The sequence below is a fragment of the Guyanagaster necrorhizus genome, assembly GCF_019112545.1.
Source record: "Guyanagaster necrorhizus MCA 3950 unplaced genomic scaffold BT62scaffold_10, whole genome shotgun sequence".
Lineage (NCBI taxonomy): Eukaryota > Fungi > Basidiomycota > Agaricomycetes > Agaricales > Physalacriaceae > Guyanagaster > Guyanagaster necrorhizus.
This window is the reverse complement of record NW_025064889.1, coordinates 108830-124845: the sequence shown is the minus strand read 5'-3', so window position 1 is coordinate 124845 and position 16016 is coordinate 108830. Positions and strand designations below refer to the sequence as shown.

Below are 16016 nucleotides of genomic sequence, written 5' to 3'. Positions count from 1 at the left end.
TCGGACCCGATGACCTAGGCATGCTGCGTAAGTCATCCATATTAAAGAGCCTATCCTTGTTGCAATGGTGTCCACACCTATGGATCAATCCCTCTACAAAGACTTCATCACCTCTCGAGGTTTTACTTACCACTACCTGTTCTCGGCGGGGGATGCCTCTAAGCCTGTCTTGCTCTTCCTTCATGGCTTCCCAAGCACCTCATACGACTGGAAGCATCAGGTAGCCTTCTTCAAAGAGAATGGCTACCCGCTCATCGTCCCAGACATGCTGGGATATGGAGGAACGTCCAAACCTGTCGATCCTATGCAGTACAGGCACAGATTGCTGGCCCAGGATATCCTCGAGATCCTGGATGCGGAGAAGATCATGCGTGTCATCGCTATTGGGCATGATTGGTACACGCTTGTCCATCATCCCATTGATCTCCACTGGTCTATTTACACAGAAATTTATCTAGGGGTTGCGTTGTAACCAGCCGTCTAGCGGATTATTATCCCGATCGATGCTTGGCATACGGGTTTCTAGCTGCTGGGTACTACCCAGCTAACCATCCCTTGTCATATGAAGCAGCGATGCAGCTGGTACGCTGCGTTCGATGATCTAATTTTTTTTCTAACTGATTGGACGATAGATGAAGTCAATGATCGGCACCGAGTTGATTGGGTACTGGGATTTCTTTGCTGAAGACGGCGCGGACGTAAAGATTGACAAGAACCTTGAGTCAATGTATAGCCTTCTGTACTGTGCGGATCACGATCTCTGGAAGGACTATATGCAGCCTATTGGAGGGCTAAGGTCATGGGTAGAGAGCAACCGGACGACTGCGGTTGGTCTGTACTTGACCGAAGAGGTAGGCCTATTTCACTGCATCGAGTGCGAACAAGTGTTGACCATTCGATACAGGATCAGCGTATCCAGAAGGGGGAACTACGCAAGGGTGGTATCGCAGGTCCGCTCTGTTACTATAAGGTCGTGCGCACTAGCATCATGGCAGATGACTCCAAAGGTGAACAAATCAGAGTTCCTCCTTGGTCCTCTGTGCTTACTTATTTTTGAAGCAAATCCTCCCAAGATCATGAAAGTGACCAAGCCTGTTTTCTTTGGTGGGGCTTCGAAGGACTATGTCTGCTTTTCCAGCATGAACCTGGCGGGCACAAAAAACAATTGCGAGGATACGACTGCCCATGTCTACGATGCAGGTCATTGGGTGCAGATAGAGGCCAAAGATGAGGTAAATCGGGATATGTTGGCATGGATTCAGGCTGTCGAGATCAAGACGGCGTAAAGGGGTGACACAAAGAAGTTAAGAAATGAAGGGTTGTACTAATTAGTAGTGGAGTTTACTTTGTGATACACTCTCGCTTCCATGTCTACGATCAGCAGCTGTAACTATACGTAAATTACCACTGTTTGAAGTCATCCATGTGCTCTCGTAGTCATCGCTGTCATCGCTGTCATCGCTGTCGCTATTCTCTTCGTCAAAAGTGATATCTTCATTCAAGATCGGGCTACCGTTTACCATCCATCTTTCCGATCGCTTCGCAACGTCCTCAATGCGACTCTGAATCTTGCTTACCACTTCCCGTGACGTCCACTCTATAACCCAAGGGTCACAATTCGCTTGAACCCACTGCCAAAGCCATGTCGGTGAAGCCGTCTTCATAATCGATCCGGTTTGTTCGCAAACGCTCATGGCCAAGCCGTTGCTAGGATCTTCAAGCCCTTGTCTTCATAAACGACTGTGTTTTGCTGTTCGCTGGCAATGCAAGCAACATCGACTATTCTATAGTGCGCGTAAACATACAAAAATGCGGTCTGTAGAAGGCGACTTGGCGATGTGAATCTCTGTGAACAGGGACCATATTTTCTCCGTCGCTATTCATCCAATGCGTGGAAAGTACTCGGTCAACACTGATTTGGTCAATAATACAATTTAGTTGGTGGACAAGGTCGATACCGTATCCCTCCTGGGACAAAGTCATCAGCAACATTAACATTAAAAGCCTGAGAACGTACCTCTAACCGACGAGGGAAATAATTAATGTCTTCTGTGGTCTGTCGAGTCTGGAAGTAGCCTACGAATACCGCGCCGCCGCCATGGATAATATTGGTAATTTGCCGATACATATCCTCTATATCTTCCTTCCGGAGGATAACAGACTTCTGGTGTTGGACAGCAGGCGGCATGAAGACTTGAAAACTGGTTTCGAAGGTCTGCATGTCAGTCTGGTATGCTCGGGACGATGGCATGTTGAAACGAAGGTGACCAAGTACACCCGAGATGATTTTTCACGCACAAAGATACGAACCTGTTTATGGATGTGCCTTTGTTACTTGTTGAGCACGGCAGCGTTGTCAGAGTTAGCGGAGGAAGCGAGGATAAAGCATCAGCTGTTCGTTATTCATGATCGATTGTAAGAGACACTGTACAACCGAATAGCTAAGAATCACTTCGCCTTTGAGTTTTACTTCCAGAAAAGCTCAGTTAAGCATTAAAGGATGGAGTTTACGAGCAGCGCTGCGCCAATAGATACCTAGATGGCGTCAGACAATAACGAAATATTTCGATGAGCACTTACGGCAACGCGCGCAGTAAAACTGAAATTTGCCCCGGCCGGAGTGAGATTCAGGGTCCTGACAGTGCGAGTAGAGCCAGGGTCTCTTGAAAGAAATGCCGAAACTGAGGTCGAAGACAAAAAGAAAAGACAAATTTGCCTATTGATTGATTCTCCATCTTTCTGCCCCTCATCTTGAATCGCTTGGAAGTTCGGCTGCAGAAAGGTATAGGGATGTAAGACTGAGTTAACAGACGAGACCCACGATCCCCATTGAGAGAGTCTAGCACCGCAGTATATAACGAGGATGGCTTGCCAGGTCTCGTTTAAGGATCAACGTTCTGAAACAAATGGCGACGGATTCAACGGAAGACGCTGAAATGAAATTGTGCCACACACCAGGCGAATTCCAGGAATCCTGTCTTTGCTACCAAATTTCGCTTAGCAAAGATATCCGAATACTCGTCCTCTGGACATCGTGTATGATGCGCGCGCCGATATTCATCCACAATCCGACGCTTAGGAGACGGCCCAACTTTTGCGCACCAGCTCGGAGGATGTTCGGGCTGAGGCGGAGGCAGTCTGGGATCCCACTGACCAGAAAGCTTGCCTGTCCACCTATCTCTTCTAACGTTTAGCCGGTCCAACCTCCAGTTGAACACTTCAGCCATTTGTTCTGCAATGCATGCTGCGAACGCGTAGCGCATTGCGTTGTTTCCGAACCATGGCCGCGGATCTGGGATATCCTTGACGAGCCACTCTCCCCCGTAGATCCAGTGGCATGGACGAAGGACACCACGTACACCGCGTCGCCAGAAGTACTGAATCTCATTTCCTACGGTGACCCAGTCGCCTTTCTTCCTGATGTCTTCGGCTGCTAAGACAAGACGTATAAAGGAAGCAATGGGCGTGTCGTCCCGTTCCTTGATAAAACATGTGTGTGTATCACGCAGCTGCGCTAGACGGACCGGGTCGCTGGTCACCAACATCGGACAGAATGCAAGACAGAATCGATTTCGAAGACACATCTGCGGCTGTGAGAGGGGTCGATAGCCACTGAATGGTACCCACGACAAGACCCATGTCCGCAGATATTCGCGCCTCCACGCACTGTCTGCCCACTCATAATCAAGGACAGCTTGACGGCCGGGTGGAAGAAAGTGATAGAGAAAACAGCGTTCGAAGAATATTTGGATAAATCCAACATAGAGAAGGAAGACGTAGAGCTGATGCTTGAGGAACGAGTAGATTTCTAGGAACTGGATGCGCGACATGGCAATAGGAAGAAATGGCAGCGAGGGGGACTCGGCGGTTCCCGAGCCCAACTTAACCGCATATACCGACCTCGTTCGCTGTGTCCAACGATGTGCACGTCAGCGACGGAGAACTAGAGGGAATAGCCTTCTATATCGAACATATGGGGCATTTTTTAGCCTCGGAGGAGAGGATAGTGCTGCTCAACCCTCTTTTCCTTTGTGCACACAAGGCTGGAAGGCCCTATACGTGACGCCTTGCACGTATCTGGAAATCTCGGAGAAAGGTGATGAGCGACGAGTGTTGTTGATGGGAAACTGTGATGTCGTTGAGTATCCCTCCAATGCCGTCGTAAGGTACTGACTATGTCCACAGGCCAACGTTCGAGAACCTCTTTGCCTTGGTCATCGGAATCGACAGCTACGCTGAGTGTAGAACCCTCACTGCTTCAGTTCTGGACGCCAAAGCCATCGTCGCCTTTTTGAAGAGCATCGGTGTCCCCGACCGGAACATCATCAGGCTCTATGATCAAGGTGCTACGTTCGACGGCATTCTGAAAGGGTTTGAAGCCCTCGTCACCCGTGCAGACATCAAGAAGGGCCATTCCTCCATTTTCATTTATTTTTCTGGACACGGCGCGTCGGATTACAAGTCTGCTCTTCCAAAAAGTCAAGAGCGTTATTGGTCAGGATGGGATGAAAACGTTATTGAGCAGATATGCCCTCAAGATATCGGCCAAATGCCCGGTATTCCAGATCGCATGATGGCTGCCTGGCTTAACAAGCTCGCAAAGGATAAAAGCGATAATATCGTTCGTTCATTGTCGTATCTATACAATTCTAGCTAACTAACAGTCTACAGATCCTGATGCTGGATTCTTGCTACGCTGCTGGGATGACTCGAGCAGATGACGGCGGACAAAGCGATGACATCGACGAGTTTGAAACACGTACCATCGTCGACCCTCCCCCGCTCTCTTTCAGTGATGAGATCTGGTCCCGCATACCTTCCATCGACGAGACAGATATCCTCACCCGAGATCAAACTCCTTCTGACTCACGCCCGACTCGAAATCCATCGGGTTTCGAATTCATGTACAATCATTCTCACGTCCTGTTAGCTGCCTGCAGCAGGGATAGCAAAGCACAAGCGAAGAAACACAAGGGCGGCGTATTCACCACTGCTGTCTTGGACATTTTGGAGTCGGCGAGGGCTCGGGGACAAAACATATCAAATATCAGCTATGTTTCTCTCATGGAGGGGCTGCATCAACCGTATGTACCAGCCGTCTCGGTGACTCATCCAACAGATTTGACGTTTATCTTTATAGAATCCTCCGGCTCCTGCAGAGTCGAACTGGCGTTGTCCGTACGCAGTTTCCTCATTGCGAAGGCGTCAGCAGCAATCGTGGCATTTTCAGTCATGAGGTGGTATTCGTTGATAACGAGCTTGTACGGGTGACACAAAAGGACGGTCGAATCTTTCTCTGTGCCGGACATGCTCAAGGAGTCATCCCAGGCTCTGAGTACTCCGTACATCGGGACAGGGATATGCCAGCAGCCTCGAGCGCACTCTTAGGAACGATACTGCAGGTCTCCAATATTGATACGTTCCAAGCAGAGCTGATGCTTCATGGCATGCCGCTTTCCTATTTTCCCCGGTCTTGCTTTGCAAAATTCATGAGAGCCCCTCACAACTCTCCGCTATTGAGCGTGTTTTGCAATGATAGTACATGGGTTCGGCATGTCATTGGAAGGAGGCAGGATATCCGATGGGTCGGTTGTCGTGAGGATGCCCAGATAGAGCTCGTCATTGACAATCAGGAGATTGCATTTTACACCCTCACTCCTGTGAGAGGCAATGTGTACAGCTGTGAATCAGGACGCATACCCAGATGGGTTAGGACTTCCGCCGGGATGGAGGAGAACAAAGACCGGGCGATGGACGTTCTCCGCTGGGCCAATAGATTCTACTATCATCTGAATCGACATTCGGTCATCTCGGGTGTTTCGCTGGAGTTTCATGCATTGGGGAAGGTCTCCCCCCCGACCCGTGACAAAGATGCATCGTACAGTCGGATTGGGCACAATCTCTTTGATAAGTATGGACAAGCGGTCATCAAGATTGATAATCCCAAAAGTCCGTTTGGAGTGACGCTCTATAACAGAAGCAGCATTGATTATTATCCATACTTTTTCGCTTTCGAGTCTGATTTGTCGATATGTATGTTCAGTGCCCTTTTCTCGCCCTTACCAGCTGACACATAAGCAGCTTCATCTGCCTTTGATGAACCACAGTTCAGCGTCGTGCATGGGCAGTCCGACGTCGTTGACTGTCCGCTGCCAAGAGGATCGTCAATGACTTTGGGGTGTGGATCTGCGAGCAATCCGGTTTGCTTCCCGCTTTTGCCGGGAATGGTTCATGATGTCACCGTGTGGAAGATTTTCCTGACCACAGATCGTGTGGATATGGGGTCGATTGGACAGAGTTCCGAAGTTATCTGGGGAAAGAGGAGGGCGAGTTTGAAAGACCCGGAGAGCTACGTTCAGCATTGGGCCGATGTATCTGGGACAGTTGTCCAGTTGAAGAGTTATTGAGCTGTAGTAGGCTGTGCCAGGCCTGGGAGATTGCCCGGATTGGAATAGCTCATTCCTTAAGCGCCCAAGTTATTAAGCCCCAGGGTCCAATTCAGCACCATCAGTAACGCTCTTCTTTGATTCGACTACCGTTGTAAATTCTCAGCTCGCGGAATCAAGCAAGGTCTGGTATGGCATAGCCTTCATTTAGTCCCACCATGCTTACTTGGCATTTGTATCCAGGAATGTCAAACACCTTGCTGCGCGACGAGGCTATCTCTTTACTGGCTCAATTTTCCCAACATAAGGAACCCAACCTGCTTTTTCAAGCAATAGCCATTTTGAGGCAGGCACTATCGCTCGAATCCACATCCCATCCCGACCGACCTCTTACTCTGAATAAGCTCGGATGTGCATTGAAGACGCAACACGACATATCACCGGATCTCAACGTTCTGAAGGAGGCCATTGGTCATCATCGAGAATGCCTCCAGTGCAGGCCCAAAGGTCATGAAAACAGAATTCAAACCTTGAATAACCTCGCCAATGCCCTCAGAGCCCTTCGTGCCTTTGCCGATGACGTGGATGCTGGCAACGAAGCTATAGCGTTGTTATGGGAAGCCATTACCACGCTTGACTTCCCTGCAAACATTCGCAGGGTGTGCAGTTCCAATCTCCGATACGCACTGAATGAACAGTACGCTCAAACTAGCCCTCGCATCCACGAGGAACAGCTACGCACGCTTAGCATTGAGCAAACGCTGTTGGCAGCAGCGTTACAGTCAGACTTCCGAGAGCACGCGATAACTGAATATGAGTTGGCACGCACGCTCTATGACATTGCAGATTTTGGTGGTGATGTCGACAAGACATTTTCTGGCCTCGAAAAATCAATTGGTATTTTCCGGCGTCTCTATACGTTGTATACGCACGGACCAGCTTCCTTTCCTTCTGAAATCGACCTTTTGGCTGTGGCCGACGCGTTCAGGAAGCGTTTTGAACTCAAACGTGGTGTCGATGACATCGACTTTGCGATTATGGTATTGGAGACGTTGCGTGCATCCACGGACGACGTGCAAATTGAAGCATCCATGAACCTGGCAATCTGCCTTTCCAGCAAATTCAAGGCCGTGCCGTCGTTGGGTTTGTTGGATCGGGCTTTTGGGATTCACGAATCCTTGCTTGAACTACCTCTTGATGCTATGGATATCAAAGATCGTATGCAGGTTTTACATGACAAAGGCTTCATACAACTGTACCGTTTCCGACATCTGCAAAGTCGAGGGAAGGTGGACAAGACATTGCTTCATGACGCTATCGATTTCCATGTTCAAGCGCTGTCCCTATATCCGCTGCCATATGAAGATCGTCATTACGATATGCTTAATCTTTCCAGCACCCTCCTTCACTTGTTTCGTGCTACTCGGCGATATGGTCTCGTCGAAGCACAGGCTGTAGCTATCGAAAACGTGCAATCCCTATCTCCCGACCACCCGCACCTGCATATACTCAAGGTACATCTGGGAGAAATTAATCAGCACTTTGACCGATGGATTTCGTACCAAGAGGACGCTGTTCCTCTTGAGTACATGAAAACGGCAAGGTCTGTTAATGCTCCCATCGTGCAACGCGTTTGGGCGTTAGAACATTTATGCATCTATGCCCTTGGGGAGCCCGACATGCCTGAGGAAGATGCCAAGCAAACTTTTCAGACGGCCATAGACCTTTTACATCAACTTGCATTCATTGGATGGGACCTTGAGTCTCGATATCGGCGGCTGAGTTCCATCGCTACGGTATTCGCATGTGATGGTGCAGCATGGGTGTTGCGGGAAGGAGACATAGGACAGGCCGTGGAATGGCTTGAACAAGGACGGTCTATCCTTTGGCTGCAACTTCTTCAGTTTCGCCAACCGTTTAATGACGTAGTCCGGGAATCCTTGCCGGACGAGCTTGTCAGGCGTGCTATCGCTATTGCGAACAAGATGGATCGTTCCGAGTGGGATAATTCAGAGAGTGCGCTTGAACAGGTGGATCTTGCAACGCAGTGGGACGCGGTTATTGCTGAAATACGGCAATACGAGGGATTTGAAGATTTTCATCGTACGCTTCCCTTCTCTGAGTTGTTGGCGGTTGGAGAAGAAGGCCCCGTCATTCTTCTCACATCCTCTGAGCACTCACCGTACGACTGTGATGCTATAATATTGGGTCCAAAGGGCTTTCACACGCATGTATCGATTCCCAACTTCAAACACGGCGATGTAACAAGGCTGCATGTCACTGTTTCCCAAAGTGTCCCACGACGTATGGGTAGGGTGCAGGAAGAGAAGAGTGGGATGCAGTCAGTACTAGAGATGTTATGGCATAACGTTATCGTTCATCTCCTTCCCACTTTGGATTCTTTGGGTGGAGAAAGGATCTGGTGGTGCCTAACTGGAGCATGGGTTGGTTTACCAGTGCATGCTGCAGGATTATACGACGAGGACAGCCCTCAAGGTTGTAACCTTCCCAACCACTATATATCTTCCTACATTCCGACGCTATCCTCTTTGATCAATGCTCGACGACGTAATACTACGATTACCATTCCTAGGACACTTATCCTTGATCAGTCACACGAGCTCGAGAAAGTCAAAGTAGAAACTCAGCTAGTGCAAAGCATCCTGCCTGACGGATCGACGACGAGATGGTCGAACGATGAGGCGGGGGTTCTTGCGGTACGGGATATACTGCCATCATACTCTTGGTGGGTTTCTTATGCGATCGAACATGCGACCTCATTAATGACCTCCCTTCTCCAGGGTTCACTTTGCATGTCACGGTCATCTTAACGAAGGAAATCCATTTCTGAGCGGGTTCAAGCTGTGGGACGGAGTACTTACTTTGTCAGACATGGTGCGCGCCACACCCCAGGATCCTCAGTTTGCATTTCTGTCTGCGTGTAGCACAGCAATTGCGGCTGACAGAACTCCAGACGAGTCTCTCCATCTTTCCGCTGCAATGCAGTTCTTGGGTTATCGCAGTGTCGTGGCGACGTTGTGGCCGATGGGAGATGCACAGGGTCCAATCGTCACCGAGCATGTGTATAGGCACCTGACGGAGAAAGGCGCTATGGATGTTAGGCGAGCTGCTTTCGCATTGCATTCAGCAGTGAGAGCACTCCGCGACCAAGGATTGTCGGTGGAACAATGGGCGCTTTTCATCCATAGTGGGATATGATACAACCACGGAGCTGTTCTGAAGCACGTTTGATGCTACGCTAGTTAGCGGTCTTTCTCCTTGGTTGGTCCCTTCCTTTTCCTTGAAAACTTCGAACCTTGGACGGCATTCTGATACTTCTATGTCTTCTCAATCATCTGATCGGTTCTCAGTCCCTTGCTGTGATCTCTCCTTACACTCCATATTTCGTTCATATATAATTTCGATGTCAGTTCTGCCCTAGTTTTTTTCAATGAGCACCAGCAGAAATCATGTCGAATGAAAATAACCACTCAAGCTCAAGCGCAACTTGTAGAAACGTTTATCGCTGCGGCTTTCACTGTTCTCCGTCAGACAATTCCTTCGCTTCATGCGGATACGAACAGATGACAGTGCTTTGTGGAAGAGGAAGTATTACAGTCATCAAAACAGGTGAGAGTGATCGGCCTAAGACATCTTGCATTCAATACTAATGCTATCTACTTATCAACTCTAAGATATCTCTCATTTGACTGCCGTACCACCTACCTACCTTCATTCTGAATCTTTTTTCTCAACGACTTCATCCTCAACCGTTTTATACTGGAGACTGCACATATCAGCACACATTCCCTTCCACCTCTTTGTGTTAAGACGGTCCATCGTTGACCCGCGCTTTCTGGAGCTTCCTAATAGAACGTCCTGGCTGTAGCAAGCATTCCGGCACCAATCACAAATTCCTTCTTCTTTGGGCACCTTCATGTTCTTAGCATGAGCGCGCAAGGTGTAGTAAAGCCAGGTAGGACTGTTGAGTTTTTCCTCTTTCATCCGATATTGTCCCGCTGGAAGCTGATCTACAACGACCGGATGAGATACCCTGAAGGACTGATACGTTGCGTCTTCCTGGGGAGTAGGTTCCAGCAGGTATCGAATAGCAAAGACTTCAAATAAGCCATTCAGACCATCGATGGCAAAGGAAGCCACCGGGTCCGCTGACTTCAGTGTCGAGCGTTTCTGTTTGCCTCCGGTATCACCTGCGGAACAAAGGATAGACGAATCAAAGAGTTGTGTCATAGCTTCGTACAGCTGACCGAGTTCCAGGACATTGTTGGTGTACATCAACGCAACATATAAGAGAACCCAGAGCGCAGATTCCCTGTCGTCCACGATCGTGTGTAGGTGTCATAAGAGGCGAGGAGGTTCGCAGACATGAATTGCCAGGTTCCCTGATTAGGTACTTGAGTATAGGGTCTATGCCATATTTATTGACGAGGAAACCTACCCGTTCTGCCTACGCGCCTGCTCGCGGCCCTGGATTCAAGGATGACACAATGGTCCCAGTCCACCAGGAAACCTCTGTGTCTGGGACTGATCATGATGTTGCCGACACTTATATCACGATAGAGGATACACGCTCTGTCAAACGCTGCCTGGTGAGCTAGCAGAAACTCTCATCAGATCGTGAAAATTGAGAAGGGGAAACATGATGACCTACCTTCCATAGCGTCAGCGACACAGGTTACCAAATCCTTCGCGTTGCAGAACGTGGTGAGATCCCGTCCAGTATCCTTCAAAAAAACGCGGTGCGCCTGCAACTTCTGAAGACGGGATGTCTCGTTACCAGGGAGAGGGTCAGCCGATGTTGTCCCTACGCATTCCTGAGTGATCGTGCGCATGTCAACAACGTCGCCGCCAGTCTCCATTTCCGCTACATGCGGAATTTGATGCATTGCGAGAAGTCCATAGATATCCAACTCTCTTTTAGTACGAGTGGAGTCCTCGCGCCAATAATCTTTCGTAAACAGCAGCCCTCCGAGTCTTTCTTTAGGGCCGTTGAGATGGGGACTATCCAGATAAAGGGCGAGAGACCGGTGCGTGGATCGTCCAAATGGTGAAAACGCCCCGTCATCGAACTTTGGTGCGCACACTATGAACCGGCGGGCTACATTGTTCAAGATCACTTCCATACCCGGGAAAAGCTTCTGCTCCGTGATGCTTATCTCTTTCTGCGGCTTAGCCCGGGCATCATAATGCCACATATCCGTATCGTACAGATCAAACTTTTCCCTAGCAGCCACAGCATCGTCGTCATCGTCGGCAATAGGAGAAATAGTAGTGTCCTTCCCTAGTTGGCTAGGTGACAACTGCGCGAAACACTTATAAAAAATTGAAAAGCAGATGTGGTTCCTCTGTATAGTCAAAACGTTTGCTGACAATAGCACCCGCTCGGTCCTAGCGTATAAACCCGGCGAAGCATCCACAGGCGAGAACGGTGAAAAGGGAATCGATGTTGGAGCATCATCGTGGCACCTGCATAGCAGGCTATCTGGCCGTGCGTCTCGCGTCCCTTGATGGAGTCATTCTCATATCTGCCATGGAAACAAGCATATCTCTTCGTTTCTTCGAAGGTTGTTTTTTCCTGTAGCTCGCTGGAGTGCTTTCGTTCCAAGACGTGGGCTCTTGCATGAACACTCTCGCCGAAGGACCACAAACAAAGTGACCACGCGTTTCCACTTATCTTGTTTCTTTTGAACGATCTCACAGTTATCTTGTGGCTGACATGTTGTGGAAAATATTCCTGGGCATTATCAAGCTCCAGTGCAGCCATTATCAAAGGTTAAATACTTTTTTGTAAAGACTACATGTCATCCAAACAGATCCTTGACTTCTCTCCGTTGGCCTGTCAGTTTTTTTTTCCATTGAGATGAGCCTCGAATATATTTAATATCTGTCGCCGAAAGCATGCGTAGGGACAAGATAGTACCTCTATTACACACGGCTGGGCACTTGCGGTCAAGACCGTTCACGTAATGGATGTCCCATGATTAAGAGTATTCTCGGCCAAGAGATGGAAGAAGAGAAGTTAATCAGTCAGATCCACTTCCATCTGATTATCATGCCATCAACCAGTACATGGAAAAGACAAGGCTCTGCTTATTTCTTTTGTTCAGTCGAGCCTTGGTGAATGGGTAACACTCAGAACTGGGCAGCTTGTGGTTGGTGTGAAGTATAGGAGCTCGGGTAAACGAGAGAGTCCGTAGGCGGCGGTGTACAATATGGGTAATATAGGTGGGAAAAGTCGGGTAACACGTGTCTCATTCAACAATACTTTTCCCGTCAGTTCGAACACTGGTTGTTGGCTACACTTGTGATTTATTTCGGCTTCTTCACCCCCCCGGTTCCCCCTGCATTGCTTGCAGTCCTCACAGTCACCGTTGGCGGCTTATCCTCTCCTCTGTCTTCGAAACTACAGGAGCTCAATGCAGTATCAACACTCATCCAGGATACACTCACTCGGAGTCGTAGTCTACTACGATCTCAGGTTCCAAGCTGGAGGAATTCGGAGTCGCGGCAGACGATGATCCTACACTTGGCGCTGTCAGACGCCAAGCCAACTCAACAGGTATTTGGATACGCACCTCCGGCAGGTCCATTCTGGGAACTCGGCGTCAGTTCTGACCCAGATCGCTGGACGTCCTTTGTGTCACTAGTTCTATCCTTGGTCCTTGCAAGGTAGGATGAGGACGGTGAATACTCACGTCATGGTAGTCATTGTTCTAGAGTTTTCAGCAAGATCGTCGCAGTAGACTGTCGATACTTTATCTACAAAGCTGGGCGCTTGTTGTTTCGAAAACAGTAAGGCGTCTAGCTTCGTAATAATCCTGGTGCATCGGATCTTTCTCATGTCATAAGTATAATAAATAACATGATAAGGGAGCAGTACTACTTAGCGCCGACGAAGCCTTACTCGTCGATGACGTGAATAAATACTATTGTCTACCTGCCAGTCACTTGACAAGCAGGCGGTACATGCTTGAGTTGTGCAACAACTCCGGAATCGACAGCAGCCATTGACGAGCGTCAGTACAAGTCACCCACCCGTAGAAAATGATCAAGCTGCCCAAAATAACCCATGCTACACTAGATAGAACAAGAGTCACCGGTGCAGTGTTCCATAAACACATGATCATAAACGCAGTGACGAAAAAGACGATCCTAAACCCGGCCATCAGAATTACGATTTGAACCGAAAGGAAAAGAAAACACCCACCCCCACATGAGCAGAGCATACGGAAGACTGTAAAGGATTGCAATATTCTCATACCTGTAAGAAGAATCTTGGTACGAGTTCATGATCGTCGCCTGTTGAAAATTTCATCAAGAAACGAATGATATTACGCTCACGCAAATAACTCACAGCTTCATCTGTCGAGATATTCAGTCTTGTGTTGTTGCGGCGGAGGAGCAACAGAGCAAAGAATATGCTCCCAAGGGACGAAACTACCGAAAGGTATATAAAAATCTTGAGAGGCGAACTACTCGGACCGGTATCGACCGACTGGATTGATAAAAACGCGACGTCTACATTGATGAGCACCGTAGACTGGCATGCACATCAGTGTTTATCAGGCCTTGATATCGGAAGACTTACGTATACAGTCAGATGGGACCAGTCTTGACAAATCTTATCGATAAAACCTCTCCAGGCTTCCCGACTAAGCAATCCATCCGACAGCATGGATTCAATCTCGTGAAGGTGGGCACAGGGCGCAGCGAAGAGTAGGTGCTGGAGTATGTGAAATAGAAAGGAGTGCATGTGAACTTTGTTCTTGTCATAAATGGAGGTACCGCGATTGAGTCGTGCCGCAGGTTCACCGTAAAAGTGAAGGAAGCGGTCGTGGGCTAATCGACAAGATAATTAAGTATGCACCGTGGCATGTAGCGGAATAGGGGGAACGGACCAAAGTGTTTCATGAGAATGTAAACAATTCGAGAAACTCCTGCCCCAGATTCATCATGATTATCTCGACTCCTCGCAGGAAGAAGTTGCAGCATTCCCCGAAGCTCCTCTATACTATAAGAAATGGTGGACGTCGTTGACACCAAACTATCTGATGATCCTGGGGCATAAATGGGAAGGCAGAGCAAGGGGGGGGGGGGTATAACTCACCGCCAATGGCATGGAGGATGATATCTCTCAGTTCGTCGATTACTGCTTGCGATGCACACCGAGGAGACGGAAAGAGGGCGCAGTGATGCCTGCAGGAGGAGCTCGTTAACAAAATACGCTCGTAGTTGGTTCAATCTGCCCATACCAATATTGTGACTGTATTTCATGTACTATTGGCACCCAGCAATTAGTGCGTGCGCGAAACGAGAATGATCACATGAATATCAATACTGACGAATGTGCTCTGGCGAAGTGACCCCATTGATGTCCGGCCAAAGACGCTCTGAAGATTCGAATTCGTCCAACCAGAACACTGTTCGATTTTCGTGGTGGGCAAAGTAGTATCCGCAAATCGTCCTCTTCGTATCGCTGAGAGTGACATCCAAGACGAGGTCCACATTTTCGGTGTCAAATGATACTTCCGTGACATCACGGCGTGTCAGATATTCGTCGACTTGGTCCACAAATTGCCGAACAGCTTGTAATATCTGCGGATCAAGCAAGCGCGCCTCGGTGTAGATAGTAAACAGCTGTGTCAGTTTAAATTAGTATTCAAGAAGAGGCACAGAGTGAACCACATACATCGTGTTCGCAGCGGAAATAACGGGCCCCTTCAGGATGGGTATGCGAAGTCCATGGTTGAGGAAGTTCACTTCTACAGAGGGTTGCAGTTTATTTGCGCGAAAAACAGATGTGTTTCGGACATACCGAGCGAGCGAGACCGTCAATCGAGGGATGTCATAGTTGATATGTTTGTCTTCTCTGGACGAAAAAGAGCTCAGCATTTGATTGTTCCATAGAATATGCTGACCTACACCACATCTGGTCGTTGATATCGTTCGAACTCCGTGGGAGCAATGGTGTAGAATAGTTCTCCAATGACAGAGCATGCCTCGGAGGGCATCTTTTCTGGCAAAGATTCTTCTGAATCGCCCAACGTTGTTGTGGTATCAGGCGATGGCAAAGCGGTATCCACGACGCTGGCAGGCTGGGACATGGTACTCGAGTTACCAGTCTCTGACAATGACCCAGACTGTGGCGTCATGCCCGCCAAGTCATCGTGACCTGACCCTGACTCGTGCAAGACCTCGTTGGGAATGGGTTCGGGAACCACACGTATGGGTAGAGTGCTCGAACAATTATAGCTGAAGTACATGTCTGCCTGCAGGTTTCTGGCTGTCGAACTCGTGTACCCCCATCCAAAGAAACATAGGGATTGAGATATCCGCTGCTTTGATTGTGGCGGAAGAAAACTGAAGAGGCGCCCCAAGAGGTTACAAAATGGATAGAAGGATGTTCGATTACATAGTGGGGCAAGCTTCGAGGCGCTTCGTTGCCTGAGTACGGACCAAATATGACGAATCAATGAAAACAGAACAAAGTTTTTGTAGATGAGCATTGTGGGACACGGCCGAGGAATAAGATGCAATGAGAGGAAAGGTTCTTAGTCCTATAAAAAGGATCTAACGCTGTGAGAAGCTGTGAATAGATGTTCTAGTCTT

The 16016-nt window shown here is 48.7% G+C and overlaps 9 protein-coding genes across 9 annotated transcripts; 4 read left to right on the top strand and 5 right to left on the bottom strand.

Annotated features, from left to right (window-relative positions):
- Positions 1-79: 79 nt before the first annotated feature.
- BT62DRAFT_919088 (alpha/beta-hydrolase) lies at positions 80-1286 on the top strand (the record flags this gene model as incomplete). The annotated part of the gene is made up of 5 exons (XM_043184130.1): positions 80-396; positions 459-582; positions 633-851; positions 905-1007; positions 1060-1286. 5 exons carry the CDS (start codon positions 80-82, stop codon positions 1284-1286), a joined length of 990 nt encoding a protein of 329 aa, XP_043040618.1.
- Positions 1287-1367: 81 nt separating this feature from the next.
- BT62DRAFT_1004692 (uncharacterized protein) lies at positions 1368-1589 on the top strand (the record flags this gene model as incomplete). Its single annotated transcript, XM_043177064.1, has 2 exons — positions 1368-1386; positions 1438-1589. The coding sequence occupies 2 exons, from the start codon at positions 1368-1370 to the stop codon at positions 1587-1589; spliced, it is 171 nt and encodes a 56-aa protein (XP_043040617.1).
- A 101-nt stretch (positions 1590-1690) lies between these two features.
- On the bottom strand, positions 1691-2251 carry BT62DRAFT_1004691 (uncharacterized protein; the record flags this gene model as incomplete). The annotated part of the gene is made up of 4 exons (XM_043177063.1): positions 1691-1750; positions 1806-1876; positions 1932-1968; positions 2018-2251. The coding sequence occupies 4 exons, from the start codon at positions 2249-2251 to the stop codon at positions 1691-1693; spliced, it is 402 nt and encodes a 133-aa protein (XP_043040616.1).
- Positions 2252-2493: 242 nt separating this feature from the next.
- Positions 2494-3545, bottom strand: BT62DRAFT_919086 (uncharacterized protein; the record flags this gene model as incomplete). Its single annotated transcript, XM_043184129.1, has 4 exons — positions 2494-2535; positions 2581-2635; positions 2956-3479; positions 3525-3545. 4 exons carry the CDS (start codon positions 3543-3545, stop codon positions 2494-2496), a joined length of 642 nt encoding a protein of 213 aa, XP_043040615.1.
- A 436-nt stretch (positions 3546-3981) lies between these two features.
- Positions 3982-6490, top strand: BT62DRAFT_62475 (uncharacterized protein). Its single transcript, XM_043181656.1, has 5 exons — positions 3982-4137; positions 4186-4621; positions 4672-5084; positions 5141-6033; positions 6082-6490. The coding sequence occupies exons 1-5, from the start codon at positions 4133-4135 to the stop codon at positions 6405-6407; spliced, it is 2073 nt and encodes a 690-aa protein (XP_043040614.1). The 5' UTR covers positions 3982-4132; the 3' UTR covers positions 6408-6490.
- BT62DRAFT_62476 (uncharacterized protein) lies at positions 6491-9731 on the top strand. Its single transcript, XM_043181657.1, has 3 exons — positions 6491-6570; positions 6630-9132; positions 9188-9731. Exons 2-3 carry the CDS (start codon positions 6632-6634, stop codon positions 9603-9605), a joined length of 2919 nt encoding a protein of 972 aa, XP_043040613.1. The 5' UTR covers positions 6491-6570; positions 6630-6631; the 3' UTR covers positions 9606-9731.
- Positions 9732-10087: 356 nt separating this feature from the next.
- On the bottom strand, positions 10088-11030 carry BT62DRAFT_62483 (uncharacterized protein). Its single transcript, XM_043181658.1, has 2 exons — positions 10846-11030; positions 10088-10789 (listed from the first exon to the last, which is right to left on the bottom strand). Exon 2 carries the CDS (start codon positions 10680-10682, stop codon positions 10119-10121), a length of 564 nt encoding a protein of 187 aa, XP_043040612.1. The 5' UTR covers positions 10683-10789; positions 10846-11030; the 3' UTR covers positions 10088-10118.
- Positions 10746-11530, bottom strand: BT62DRAFT_893154 (uncharacterized protein; the record flags this gene model as incomplete). Its single annotated transcript, XM_043183135.1, has 3 exons — positions 10746-10789; positions 10894-11001; positions 11059-11530. 3 exons carry the CDS (start codon positions 11528-11530, stop codon positions 10746-10748), a joined length of 624 nt encoding a protein of 207 aa, XP_043040611.1.
- Positions 11531-12716: 1186 nt separating this feature from the next.
- Positions 12717-15670, bottom strand: BT62DRAFT_919083 (uncharacterized protein; the record flags this gene model as incomplete). The annotated part of the gene is made up of 14 exons (XM_043184128.1): positions 12717-12810; positions 12858-12939; positions 12983-13068; positions 13103-13225; positions 13443-13559; positions 13669-13706; positions 13762-13947; positions 13996-14246; positions 14306-14464; positions 14515-14556; positions 14750-15044; positions 15097-15169; positions 15223-15276; positions 15330-15670. 14 exons carry the CDS (start codon positions 15668-15670, stop codon positions 12717-12719), a joined length of 1941 nt encoding a protein of 646 aa, XP_043040610.1.
- Positions 15671-16016: the final 346 nt, after the last annotated feature.